A 13,962-nucleotide genomic window follows, 5' to 3' on the forward strand; every position below is an offset into this window, starting at 1 on the left:
ATGTCTGAGAGGAGGTGTTCTCAGGAGGACGACTGCTCCTCTCTACTGTCCCGGCTGGGCTCGGACTCTCCTCGTCCTCGGATGAAGTATGGAGGGATGTTCTGCAGCGTCGAAGGAGCTTTCGAGAACAAAACGTTGAACTTCGAGTCGTTCAGTCCGCAGACACAGCGACGCCAGGCTGCTCGAACCCGAAGTGACAGCCATGATGGAAGAGACGCTGCGAGAGGAGGAGGACAAACGGTGGTGTATCCCTCTGGACATGCGCGGGACAACTACGGCAAGAGACAGGTTAGAATCAACTTAGAATATGTTTCATTTATTTTAAATTCTCTTTGTTTTTCAAGTTTGCTTTACATTTGTGACTCGTGTTAGTAATTGAGGATATTTGGAAAATATAATTGTGACATTTTTGGGGGTTGAATAGACTCTAACGCCAAGTTCAGGCCGATCAGACAGGAGTCAGTAAAACACTTTAATGAGTGTTCAGCAAGCAAACCGGCAATGAGTCCAAAAGATGAACTGAGTTCAATAACACGGAGTCCAAGAAGCTTCAGGTCCGAGTTTCCAGGGAGAGCAGACAGACTAGATACTGACATGGTCCACAGGAGGGGTTCAGATGACCCGAGGTTTCCACAGACAGACAGACTGGGTCCAGACGAGGGCAGGTGGTTTGATTCACCTGAGCACAAACACAAAGATAAGGCACTGACAGACAGAGACTCTGGAGGTCTGGTAGGCAGACGATTCGATGAACGTTGGATGATTTCCTGGGGCTTATATACAGTGTAGTCAGGTGGGTCTTGATTGCTTCAGTGAACACACCTGTGCTCAATCAGCGAGGAGGCTGGACCGACCTGTCGGCCCCGCCCTGCAGAGATACACTAGACAGACAGGGGAGGGACAAACAAGAGACAAGAAAAGACAGGAGAGCACAAGAGGGAAAGGGAGGAAAGGCTGCAGATTTCCACAATAATTCATTCTGATGTTGGACTGAAACGAGAGAGAAATGTGATGAACGACTGTTTTCAGCTTTTAAATCACTTAGAAAATGGTTGACAGGAGGAATTTAATTTCATCTCTCTCAGCAAGCAAACCGGCGATGCACAAACAAACATACATCTAAACAAAGAAATCAGACACATCAGACAGTTCTGGAAGAAGCATCCAGATCTTAGTGATGCTGTTTTCTGTCTTGATCTCAGCCCGATAACCTGATCGATGAAAGCTTATGTACCTTTACCTCAGTCAAGGTGCCAGTACTACGCTGCAAAAATACCTTAACTTTGTTGTCATGGTTACAGTAATAACCAGGTGGTTATGATTAATGATTAGCTGTTGGCAGGAAGCAGGAAGTGAACAGCGCTCTGATGCTTTGTTGTTTGTTCCTACAGCCATAAGAGCCACTTTTAACACTTTCTTTGTTAGTCTCCATTAGACTGTCAATACTGATGCCTCGGGGCAGCTGCTCCGGATGGAGCTACTTTGTTTATAGATAATTAGCTAGTTTAGTCCAGTGGCTCCTAACCTGAGATGATTAATGGCAGAGGAAAGATGCTAAAATCTGCTTTCGGTTTGTGGAATATTATTATTGTTATTATTAATATCAAACTAACTAGTTTAACACATCCTTTAGGACAGACTTTGCACCATAACCTGATCCATAATAATCTGATTTATTCATGTTAACCAGGTGATGTCTTCTTCGTGTTTAATGGAACCTGGTTTCTACTCATCTGTTTCCATTTGAGTGTGTGCATAACAAAACTATTTTATCGATTCTATCGATTAATGGAGAAAATAGTCAGCAGACTGATCCAGAATGAAAAGAATCATTAGTTGCAGTCTGATACAAAATAGTGTTAAATGAGCCTCAACCAGCTCCAACAGTAAAATCCTGCTTTGACATGAACGACTGAGTCACAATAATCTAATGAGATCAGACAGAACAATAGAACAGTCACAGGGACATTTTACTGCACTCAGTACTTAAATTTTAATACCTGAAGTACATTTTCCTCATTATATTTAAAATAAATTAACACTCGTGTACGATGCTTTTATTTTGAAGCTCCACACCGGAAGCTGCTTGTACGTGCTTGTGTGTATGTGGTCGGCAAAGTGACGTCAGAGCTGACGGGACAACAATAGCAGACTGTGTGTGTGAGTGTGTGCGCGCGCGCGTGTGAGCGGATCAATCAGCCGATCACCGATCGATCAGGATGTCGTTCCCGACCAAGAAGAGCAGCGCGAGGCCCGCGGTAGGTCCAACCCGAGCCGAGTCGAGCCGAGCCAAGCCGGCATGGCGGGGGTCAGAGGCATGATTTTGGGCCGGTGAGGCAGGATGCTGCAGCCTCGCCTGCCCTCCACGCGCCGTTAGAACCAGACCGAGGCTGACCGGAGATCAGTCTGAGCGGCCCGAACCGCAGCTGCTGTAGACCCGCCTGGCTCGGCCCGGTTTGGCTTTAACGAGGCGGTGAAGTGAGGCTGAGGGATTATTTAATTGTAATAATCATTGACGATGATGATGATGGTGATGATGATGATGATTCATGATAATTATGAATCAAAGCAGGATTCAAACACCTGATTTATGATCAGAAACCTTGAAGTGTCACCTGGTTTCGACATTATACTAAAGTGGAACCATCAATATTTTTTATCCTAAAATTCTTAAAGCCAGTGGTCATTTTTACCTGTGTGACATCTTCACACCTGTTCAGGGAAAGTGAACCTGCAGGTGAACTGGACCCTAAAACCAAACCATGACTGTATTTTAATAGGAAACTTCATGTCGTATTAATTTAAATAATACACTGAGTTATTTTTTAAGATTTGTCTGATATGATGAAATATTGAACCAGTTTGTTCAGTTTTATATAGGAGCATATAGGAGATTTAAAAAGAACGACTGATCCTGCAGGTGAAACACCTGTCAGGACACCAGTCAAAGTCTGTTCTGCCACCTTTATGATTTAAATGTTTATAGTAGATTTCATCCCATCACACTGATTAAAGGGGTTAGTGAAGATTTACCTCAAATCAACATTTGTGCGAAATCTATCAAAACTTTCTTAATCAAAGGCTTTTATTAAATATGGCATAGTGAAAAATAATATTTCATAACATATGAAGCAACAAAGTGCAAATAAAGATCAAATGTAAGCACATTTACTCAAGTACTGTCTTTAAAAACACTTTGAGGTACTTGTACGTCAGTATTTTAACACTCTACTTCTTTAACATTTATTTATTAGTCTGCAGATTAATATGATGTGATTAATATTAATATGATGAGCACAGATTAAACGTTTCAGCCACAATATTAAAACACTGCATACATGCATCAGGAATTATGATGTAATTACACTGACAGTGACCATTCTACCATCACATTGAATACTTTAAGTACTTCTACTTAAAGTGGCAATAATGTAGGCTCTATTTATCTTAAAGGAATGCACAACTGGGACGCTGTGTAAAACCTCAATAAAACTGAATGTGATAACCAAACTAAGCTGAAAACAGCACAAAGACAATATATTTAATATTTGACCTCATCACCGTAATTGATTTTTGTAAATATCTGCTTATTCTGAATCTGATGCAGCAACATGTTTCAAACAAGTTGGGACAGGAGCAACTAAAGACTGGGAAAGATGTGGAACGCTCCAAAAATACCTGTTTGGAACATTCCACAGGTAAACAGGTTGATTGGTAACAGGTGATAGTATCATGATTGGGTATGAAAGAGCATCCTCGAAAGGCTCAGTCGCCCAGTTTTACACCTACACAGCAGACAGACACAGTTAGAGACCAGCTGGTGAACATAGTGGAACATTTAGAGGTGAAAGAGCCAGATATTTCCCTCAGGGAGCAGGTGGAGACCAAAAACAGAGCTAAAAGTGAGTGACTATTGGATTTACACTCATCGGTTGACACAGTGTTTGCAAACATGTTCAACATATCAGCTTAAATGGTAATGTGTTAATGTTGTGTTCACTTGTTTCTGCTGAAAGCAAGTGGACAGAAAATCAGTTAGTGCGGCTTTAAATAACAAAAAAAAAGCTCTTTATCAGTTGGTGACATATTGTGCTAATTTTCAGTTTCCTAATTTTGTTTCGGATGTCTACTAGAAAATGTTTAGACGTTCAATGTTCACAAAACACTTTTTTTTAATTCGCCATGGCTGCATCACCTCTATATCACCCTCTGTGTGAGCTTCATTTTAGCTCCTGTCTCTTTAAGGCCCCCTTCTCAAAAATCCCAGTCAACTCTGATTGGTCACCTCACACAGGCCTAAGCAGGCACTGCCCAAACACAGAGAGCCATCTTCCCAGTCTTCCACATCTGCTCCGCTGGTGTCTTTGCAGCCAAGAAATCACTGTGGTCAAGTTTAGCTGCGCTGCTGTGTGAATGGCAGTGATTGGAAGCGATTCCACCAAAATACATGAATGCACACTGCCTGTATACTGCTGGAGGACAACAGAGCACTGAGGAGTGGAGCGCATCATCAAATTCAATTCAGCTTTATCTATAATTCACCAAATCACTGCAAAAGTTATCTCATGCCAGTTTACATATAGAGCAGGTCTAGACTGTCCCCATGAGTAAGCACTTGCTGATGGTGGTGAGGAAGACCTTCATTTAACAGACAGAAATCTCCAACCAAACAGGACTCTCGGGTTGGGTATAGAGAGAAAGCAGCTATAATAAAGAGAACAGAAATAGAAAGAAATAGAAATATGACTAATAATTAAATGGTATAGGATAGTATGAGTATATGATAGTGTATGATAGTATGTCGCCACAAGACGAGAAAGCACAAAGACTGCAGGGAAGAAGCCAAGTTAGTAACATGCATTAATGAGACATGAAAATGTGCAGATGGAGAGAGGAAGGAGGAGAGAGGAGCTCAGTGCATCAAAGGAAATCCTCCAGCAGTCAAAGCCTGTAGCAGCATAAGTAGGTCCAAGGCAAGCCTAAGCCGGCCCTATCTGTGACATTTGTCAAAAATACATTTTTAAGCAGTGTCATCCTAGAGTAGCTGTATTATTAGTGAGTTTCTAAGGTGTTTAGGGGGAAGTATTACAACTTCAGTTTCAGTTTAGTAGCAGAAAATTGCAGGTCAGGTCTTTATGCACGTCTATATGCTTAACACATACTTTGAAGTTTAGTAAATGGATGGTTTCATCTGGCTTAAATAATAGATAGAACTGGGTATCATCTGCATAACAATAAAAATGTGTTTGTTTTCAAATAAAGTTGCCTAAAGGAAGCATATATAAGGTGAATAGAACTGGTCCAAGTATAGACCCTTGTGGAGTTCCGTGACTAACTTTGGTGTTAATATGTACAAATTGAAATCGATTTCATAAACAGGACTTAAAGGATAACTTTCGTTTTTTACAACCTGGACTTTATTTGTAGCATTAAATATGACCATTTAGACACCCAGACAACTTTGGGGGCATTTGGAGTCGTTTTGAAGAAATTAGCCCCAGAAGAGCGGCGCGTATATCCGCATAATGCGAGTAATTGGGGCACCCGTGCGTAGCCTCTATAAACGCATAATCTGCGGCGAAACTCGTTCATATTCCAATATTTTGTTAAGATATGCTGGTGCTATTCCCCTCTGAGCCCGTGGTGGCATGTTATCAACATCCAGTGTCTCTAGACAACTACTTCTGACGTGGATGATGTCATTTTCGAGCGCCGCGCGCTGCGAGCAACCAGCCACAACACGGCTAACTCTGCGGCGGTCGGCTAGTTTAGCTGTAGTTTGCGACTGTTATTTTTCACAAAATTGATGAATATTTTTCCGACTCTGAGGTGGTGGACAACTGAAATGTTTTGAGAAAACCATTTTCATTTGGTTTTATTACCTCACAGTAATTAAATCTCTGAATGTTATTGTCTGTAACCTGCTGTTTTACCCAGCATCCTCTCTGTCTGTCTATTTCCAGGGCGACCGTCTGATCATCAAAGGAGGAAAGATTGTCAATGACGACCAGTCGTTCTACGCTGACGTTTATGTCGAGGACGGGACCATCAAGTAAATATATTGCTATTCTTAATAATATGAGTTGTTATTGATTATCAGGCCTTTTGTTGTCAAAGAAGATTTTGTGCAGTTGAACACTCGCTTGTCTGCCTCTGACATCATCACATTTCCTGTCATGTGTCCTCAGACAGATCGGTGAGAATCTGGTCGTCCCGTCTGGCGTGAAGACGGTGGACGCGTATGGTCAGCTGGTGATCCCCGGAGGGATCGATGCCAACACCAACCTGCATGCACCGCAGAAAGGGCTGAACCCGATCGATGACTTCTACCAGGGGACCAGAGCTGCTGTGTTCGGAGGGACCACCATGATCAGTCAGTTCATTACCAATAACCTATCAATGCTCCTCAGTCGACTTCGGTCATGGGACAGGAGTTATAACAAGGATTGTTGTGTTCACAGTCGATCATGTGCTGGTGGAGCCGGGGACTAGTTTACTGTCAGCGTTTGATCAGTGGAGGGAGACTGCAGAGCAGAGGGCGTGCTGCGACTTCTCTCTACACCTGGACATCACTCGATGGCACGATGGACTGTACGAGGAGCTGGAGACGCTCATCAAAGATAAAGGTCAGAGGACGGTTTACCGATCGCTACTAAACACACACACAAAACGAGGGAGCATCTTGTGATGGGATCACACCAGCTTCATCTGGCACAGTTGTGATCCCATCACAAGATGGACTGAAGTACCTCAAATATGTGCCTAAGTGCACTATTTGAGTAAATGTACTTTGTTACAGTGGGTGTTATTTTGAATTTGTGAGGTTGTGCTCAAGCTAAAATGGAGTTAGTTTGCTCTTCAGCTGTACTTTGCATTAACTATTTATATCTGTGTTTCAGGTGTGAACTCCTTCCTGTTCTTCATGGCCTACAAAGACAAATACCAGAGCACCGACTCTCAGGTGGACTACAGTTTAATTATTATTATCTTATGGCTTGCATGCATCAATGTTTTCTCTTCATTTCACTGAATCTGCGTGTTGTATTTGCGGTTTCAGCTCTACGAGGCATTCGGGGTTCTCCGGGATCTTGGAGCCATCGCACAAGTCCATGCAGAGAATGGAGACATCATTGATGAGGTAATACAGGCTGACCAATGAGACAGGAGCTTTTGCTTTTTCATTAAATCATGCAGGAATGTTGCAACGAGGCCGCTTACCCAGCAGAGAACAAACATCAACTGAGCATTCATTGTTGTCAGCCAGGTGTCTTTCCCAGAGCGTCAAATACCAACTCTTTATTGCACCCCTTCGTCTGCATCAGATGCATCAGGCTTTCAATTAACTCCACAGTAAACCCATCTGTGACAACAGTTTGTTTGTTTTTTTCCATGTTTGCAGTGTATTTACACTGATTTGTTTTTCAGGAACAGAAGAAGCTTCTCTGTCTCGGCATCACCGGACCTGAAGGGCATGTTTTATCTCACCCTGAGGAGGTACACATGCTTCACCCACCTGAAATTACAGTAACATGGTCATAGAACATATCCATAAAATGCAGAATTAATTTTGCAATTGTTTTAATCACCTATAAAGCACTTTAATGGGCTGGCCCAACTTTAGATTTCTGATTTATTGTGTCCCCTGGCCACAGTGAGATCCCTGAGGGCTTAAACAGACTGAGGGAAAACTTAAATACAGTGGGGAGGGAACAGGTGAAACAAATGTGACACAAATCAACAATCACAAAGGGGGGGAAACACAGAAAGTAAAGTAAAATATGACCATGAGAAAAACCTTTTCAACATAAAACAGACAAAAAAGTCGAAGTCAAACTGGGTGGAAGGGGGCCTGGAGGAGGGACTCAGGGGCAAGTGACCTAGGAGCTGAAAGATGGAGGGCTGGACAGGAGCTGAGCAGGGAACATCAGGCAGGCAGCCTGGCGATTGGACAAGGCTGGAGAAGGCAGAACCCCTCTGGAGGATGGGCAGGAGGCCAGCAACAAAGGCAGAACCCCTGTGGAGGCGGGCAGCATAGGCAGAACCCCCCCTTGACGCAGACGACGTGACTGGAGATCAAAATCAAAGACCAGCAGCAGGAAATCTAAGCAGGAAGCCGGTGAGAGCGCAACAGGACTGGAGGCTGACAAGAGGGCAGCAAGGCTGGAGACTGTCAGGGGACGTGGTAAGACCAGGGAAACAGGAAGCTGATGAAACTCCAGTCTTTTCGGAGATCAGAAATCAAATGATGCGGTTCATTGGTCACAGTATCTGCTGGGTCCATGACTGGCCACTTCATTCTGTTAGGATTTTGCATACAGGGAAAACAAGGAAGCCGGATTGGACCACAATGCAGGCTACCACGTCTGGAGCAGGTGGTGCAGTTCAAACTATTCATTTAGAGAAAAAATAACAAAAAGGCTTATGGATGATTGTGAAGCAGGTGAAGAACAAATCCATAGAATTAAATCCAAACTGGCAAATAAATCCAATGAAAAGGAGCAAAATGCAAAAGTCCAATAACAGGTGAGGTACAGGGAAAAACAGGAAATCATCCAAAAAGCACCGGAAAACTCCAATGTACAAAGATGAACTGGCTCACCTTGAGGATAAACACATGCTAAATAGACTGGGAAGAGACGACTGATGAGGGAACAGGTGGCACAAATCAACAAATACAAAGGTGGCAAAACACAGGAAGTAAAGCGAAAGATGACACACACATGAGGGAAACCTTTTCAGCATAAAACAGGAAACAACAAAACTGACAACCAAAGCCATGACAGAGTCTGTCAAATAGTTTACTTATTACTTACCTGTAACATTCCTGTAATGCTTTGTTATTATCATATAAACATGCACCAGGTGGCATCAGAGGCAGTGAGCTGTTTGTATGTGAGTGTGTGTGTGTGTTGTCACATTCAGGTGGAGACAGAGGCGGTGTACCGGGCTGTCACCATCGCCAAACAGGCAAACTGTCCGCTGTATGTTACCAAGGTGATGAGCAAATCTGCTGCTGATGTCATTGCCAAAGCCAGAAAGAAAGGTGACATCACCCTCCTCCTCTGTTCTTCATCATGCCCTTTAATCCAGATCAAGTTTATTAGATTTTATCACAATAGTATATAATCTAATAGTATACTGAAGTACCTGTGGACCAGGTGTGACAGTCCGCAGGCACCTTAATTGTAATTTAAACATCCTCATTTTTCTGTCATTAGGTATGGTGGTTTATGGGGAGCCAATCACAGCCAGCCTGGCCACTGACGGCTCTCACTATTGGTCCAAAGACTGGGCCACAGCTGCCGCCTTCGTCATGAGCCCGCCTCTCAACCCTGACCCTTCAACTCCGCAGTACCTGACCTCCCTGTTAGCGTGGTTAGTACGACTGCACCTCTCTGTGGGAATGATTAGCATCAACATAGCCTCACCTTCCACCTCAGCATCTGATGGTCGTGTGTTTTTTTTCCCAGTGGCGATCTGCAGGTAACTTCCAGCGCTCAAGCCAGCTTCTCCACAGCTCAGAAAGCCGTCGGTAAAGACGACTTCACTCTGATCCCAGAGGGAACCAATGGGATCGAAGAGAGGATGTCGGTGGTGTGGGACAGAGCTGTGGTAAGATGGTTCAACACCAGTAAGTGTACAAATGTAGATTATCAGTCTAGAGGGATGACTGTACAGAAGCCCTCCAAAGCCCCCAATATGGTCACTTTTTAAAGCATTTCTAATGCAACACGCTGCATAAGTATCACTGTAGACGTTATTACCGGATTGTGTCTTGGCTAACATGTAGGGACTCCACCAGCGAGACAGAGCAGCTTTTTCTCACTTCATTTTAATTTCTGCCGTTGTCTCTCCGCAGTCTACGGGGAAAATGGACGAGAATGACTTTGTCGCTGTAACGAGCACCAACGCCGCTAAACTCTTCAACATTTACCCGCGCAAAGGTATCACGTCGGTCAAAAGAGTTGCACTGCGGACAAGATGCAGCTGTGATGATCCACCTCAGGAAATTTCAGGCCATATTCATGCAAATATCCAGCAGCAGTGATTTCACTGTTTGTATAATATTCAGTTCTGTAAATGATCTTTGTAAGACAGCAGACTGACGTGTCTGTCCTCTATGTGTTCAGGACGGATCGCTGTCGGATCAGATGCCGATATTGTCATCTGGAACCCAAAAGAGACGCGAACTGTTTCTGCGAAGACTCACAACCTGGTAACAGCACGTCGATCTTCATCATCCATAATCGAAATTCATTACTAATCACCGTGACCTTGCCGTCCTCTTCACCACGCTGCCTGTCTGTGTGCAGATGGCGGAGATGAACATATTCGAGGGTTTGGAGTTTCGGGGCGTCGCGTCGGTGGTGATCAGTGGTGGTCGAGTTGTTGTGGAAGACGGAAAACTGAATGTGACTGAAGGTTCAGGACGCTTTGTCCCCCGGAAGGCTTTCCCCGACGTGGTCTACAAGAGGATCAGAGCCCGTAGCAAGGTTACTTAACTTCCTCACCTGATGATTCACCACATGGTCTACTAGTGTCCCACATAACCAACTGCCTAACTATCTAAAACTTTGACAGAACCAACATCAATGTCACTAAAAGACTGGTGAACAAGATAACCAATGGACAGACTCGATCAGTTAAGTGATCGATCGGTCTATTAGAAGATGATTCAGTTTTTCCCCTTTTTTTCCATTTCCTCTCCTGGTCTCAGATGGCTGAGGCTTGCGGCGTCCCCCGTGGAAACTACGATGGTCCAGTCCATGATGTCATCAGCATGACTAAATCGGTCCCACCCACTCCAACCAACAGGGGGCCCCCCTGTCCGAAAACCCAGACCGGCTCTCGAAACCTCCACCAATCAGGATTCACCCTGGCAGGTAGTGTTCATACATGCAGAACACACATACACACACATCTGCAGTATTCTGATTGGATTGGACCTGATAGCACAGCCAGTACACAACCAATTCACATCATAAGAACAGCTAAAAAAAACATTAATACATATAATAAACATACAGTAAATGTCATCAGAATAAGGTCGCAGTTAACTGTAAAAGCTGTTAGATGCTCTCTGGAAGAAGAGTTCACTCTTTGATATCTTTTTCTTCTCGGTCTTTCCAGGTGCTCAGGTTGATGACCACATACCTCGCCGCTCCACTCAGAGGATTGTGGCGCCACCTGGTGGACGGTCCAACATTACATCCTTATCTTAAAACAGGAAGAATCAAACTGTCAATTTGAGTTTGTCCCACCATTACTACAACATACATCCAAACCCGACTACTTCCTTACAACCAGTACTACATCCTATAACTGTAGTACTTTATCCACTACTGAACCATGCTACAACCTCACACGTCCTTCAACAGTAGTATTTGAACTAGAACCTGACTCTCAAACCCAAAGTACTTCAATTAATACTAAATCCTACTACAACCCCAAGGCTTACATTAAACCCTTCTACAACACTACAAATCCTGTAACAGAGATACTTAAACTTTACCTAAGTAGTACTGAACCAAACTTAAACCTTACAAACCCTGTGATTGCACAACTAGTACTAAATCCTCCTACTTAAGTACTCTAACTAGTATGTAATCCTACAACAACTCTACAACTAGTCCTACTCCCTATAACTGTAGTACTTCAATTATGACTCAATCCTATGACTGCCTTACCACTAGTACTACCCCCTGTAACAGTGATACTATGACCAGAACCTAGTATTATTGTCCTGATTTTTTGTAATGATTGTACCACAACATCCATCCAACTAGTACTAAACTTTAACGCAGTTACTTCAGCTACTACTAAACCCTGCTGCTGCAATGGAAGCACAACCCTGCAAGTACTACTAAACCCTAAAAACATACAACGGTATTAGATTCTACAGCAGCCTTACTTCAATGAATACTGAATGTTACAACAGTGGGAATACAGTACAACATGTACTGCATTGTGCAACTACTACTTAATCCTATTAGAGTAGAACTAAACCAAAAAACCAATACATCATTTTTGAATAATGGTTTTACAGCTAGTACTACAAGAACCCTTCAACGAGTAAAAAAACTACAGCTACTAAATCCTACACCTACTGTAAATCAACTCAAGTAGTACTGAACGGTACAATAATGGTAATACAACCCTACCACAACTACCTATAACTACTACTTATCCTATTACAGTATGACAGCTACTTCCAAACCATACAAAACCCATACTGATAGTACTAAACCCTAAGACCACAGCTAAACCCTGCAGTAATGGTACTACAACTCTATAAGTACCACTGAACCCTACGACAACTTTACAAATCCTACAACTACTGTGCAAACAGCACTGAATGTTCCAAAATTCTACTACCACAACCCAACAGCTGGTACTAAATCCTACAACAGTGGTACTTTAAATAGTACTGAATGTTATTGGTATTGTTCTTGGAATAAATCATTTCATGTACATAAATCTCACACGTGTACTCAACAACATTTCATCTAATTCGTCCAAACACTCATGATGTTCTTTGATAAAGGCAGTAGTAGTAGTAATAGTACTACTAGTAGTTGTAATAATAGTGTAAACCCAAAACATACTTCCTGCTTCCTTTCGTGCTCTTTCATTCACAGTGCAGACGTGTTTGGATCGTCAGAAAACACATCTGAAGACAAACTGTTCAGCGCCAGTACACTTCTTCAGACTGGGTTTACTGGGTTTCCTTATAACCTGCTGATCCATGAACTCTTTCTGCTCATTGTAGATTAAACTCATATTGTTCTAAATTGAGTCATTACTCTAATATAAACACTAGGTCTGTAATATTTACTGTCTCCATCTAATTTAAGTCTAATTTAAGGTCTTTTATAATAGAATTATTCTGGTGCATATTACTCTTATATCTGTTGGTCTCAATTTGAACCACTTTAAATCTAAATCTGTATCACTAAGAGACCATTATGATAATATAATTCCATATTGTTCTGGTATAAATTCATCAGTCTGTAGTAGAGTAACATGTTCAGTCCTGATGAGTATTTCCGTTTGTCTGGTTTAGTCTGGACTGACTGAGCTGGACTGCAGGATTAACCTGTCAGGACCAACTCAATATAAGTTAAGTTAATTTTAGTTATTAATCAAATAATTGACAAATTAATGGAAACTAGAATCAACCTTTCAGACTAACACCATTAGATTTTGTGAACTTCAAAACATCAACTGATAAATGGTGCTAATAAATCCAGTGGTAGCCTGCAAGTAGCAATCCCTTCAATGCCACGACCCCTACGGTACGGAAACAAATTGACTCGGCACCCCAGAAACCAAGTGATGTCACCACGGAAAAAACCTGCCCTGACTGTGGATGCATCATAAGAACTGGATACTGAGCACATAAAGCAGAAAAAAAAGCTGTCCTGCTTTGAGGTTTGCATCTGTGTTGTGCTCCTCAGTGTTTCTCCTGCTGGCCCCGCCCACACAGACTGCTAAACCAAGCAGGATTGTCAGATTTAACCACATGACCTCAGCATTGCCTGATACAAACAACAATGAGGGTCATCAGTAACGCATGTAAGCAACTATATCTTCACATTTTATCATTAAACATTGTGAAGATTTGGAGGACAACTTTACATTTCCTGCTGATCTTTAACTGACCTTTTAGTTTAAAGCAACCTGACTGGTGGTTTATCAATAATCCCTGCAAGCTATTTTAAATCCTTGTACTTGGCTTTGCACTCAGTGTGCCAAAATCAGTGTTTTCAACCATATTACCCTTGGGGAGCTCTATATGTTGGAGGTCTATGGGGAAAATGATTTGTGACCTGCACAGGTTTTTAGTTGCAGTATCGCGAGTGTCCACTAGGACAAGAGGCGGTGCTGTGTTACATCGACTAATACATCCGTGATCCTGACCCTGCTGCTGGAGGGCCAAAATCTACCCTGACCTCTGATCGC

The 13,962-nt window shown here is 42.7% G+C and overlaps 1 protein-coding gene across 1 annotated transcript; it reads left to right on the forward strand.

The window, feature by feature from the left end:
* dpysl4 (dihydropyrimidinase like 4) lies at window positions 1-11,246 on the forward strand. The gene is made up of 17 exons (XM_041963335.1): window positions 1-288; window positions 1,203-1,230; window positions 2,200-2,258; window positions 5,964-6,052; window positions 6,189-6,373; window positions 6,462-6,626; window positions 6,900-6,961; window positions 7,058-7,138; window positions 7,426-7,494; window positions 8,923-9,043; window positions 9,219-9,375; window positions 9,471-9,612; window positions 9,860-9,944; window positions 10,131-10,216; window positions 10,314-10,493; window positions 10,718-10,883; window positions 11,131-11,246. The coding sequence occupies exons 1-17, from the start codon at window positions 1-3 to the stop codon at window positions 11,220-11,222; spliced, it is 2,055 nt and encodes a 684-aa protein (XP_041819269.1). The 3' UTR covers window positions 11,223-11,246.
* Window positions 11,247-13,962: the final 2,716 nt, after the last annotated feature.

This window comes from Chelmon rostratus, chromosome 21 (assembly GCF_017976325.1).
Source record: "Chelmon rostratus isolate fCheRos1 chromosome 21, fCheRos1.pri, whole genome shotgun sequence".
Lineage (NCBI taxonomy): Eukaryota > Metazoa > Chordata > Actinopteri > Chaetodontiformes > Chaetodontidae > Chelmon > Chelmon rostratus.

What these genes read in the sequence shown, in the direction of transcription:
- dpysl4 (XM_041963335.1), top strand. Translation starts at nt 1, where the DNA reads ATGTCTGAGAGGAGGTGTTCTCAGGAGGACGACTGCTCCTCTCTACTG. An exon ending in AGAGCAGCGCGAGGCCCGCG is followed by an intron (nt 2,259 to 5,963) that starts GTAGGTCCAACC and finishes GTCTATTTCCAG; the next exon opens with GGCGACCGTCTGATCATCAA. An exon ending in ATGGAGACATCATTGATGAG is followed by an intron (nt 7,139 to 7,425) that starts GTAATACAGGCT and finishes TTTGTTTTTCAG; the next exon opens with GAACAGAAGAAGCTTCTCTG.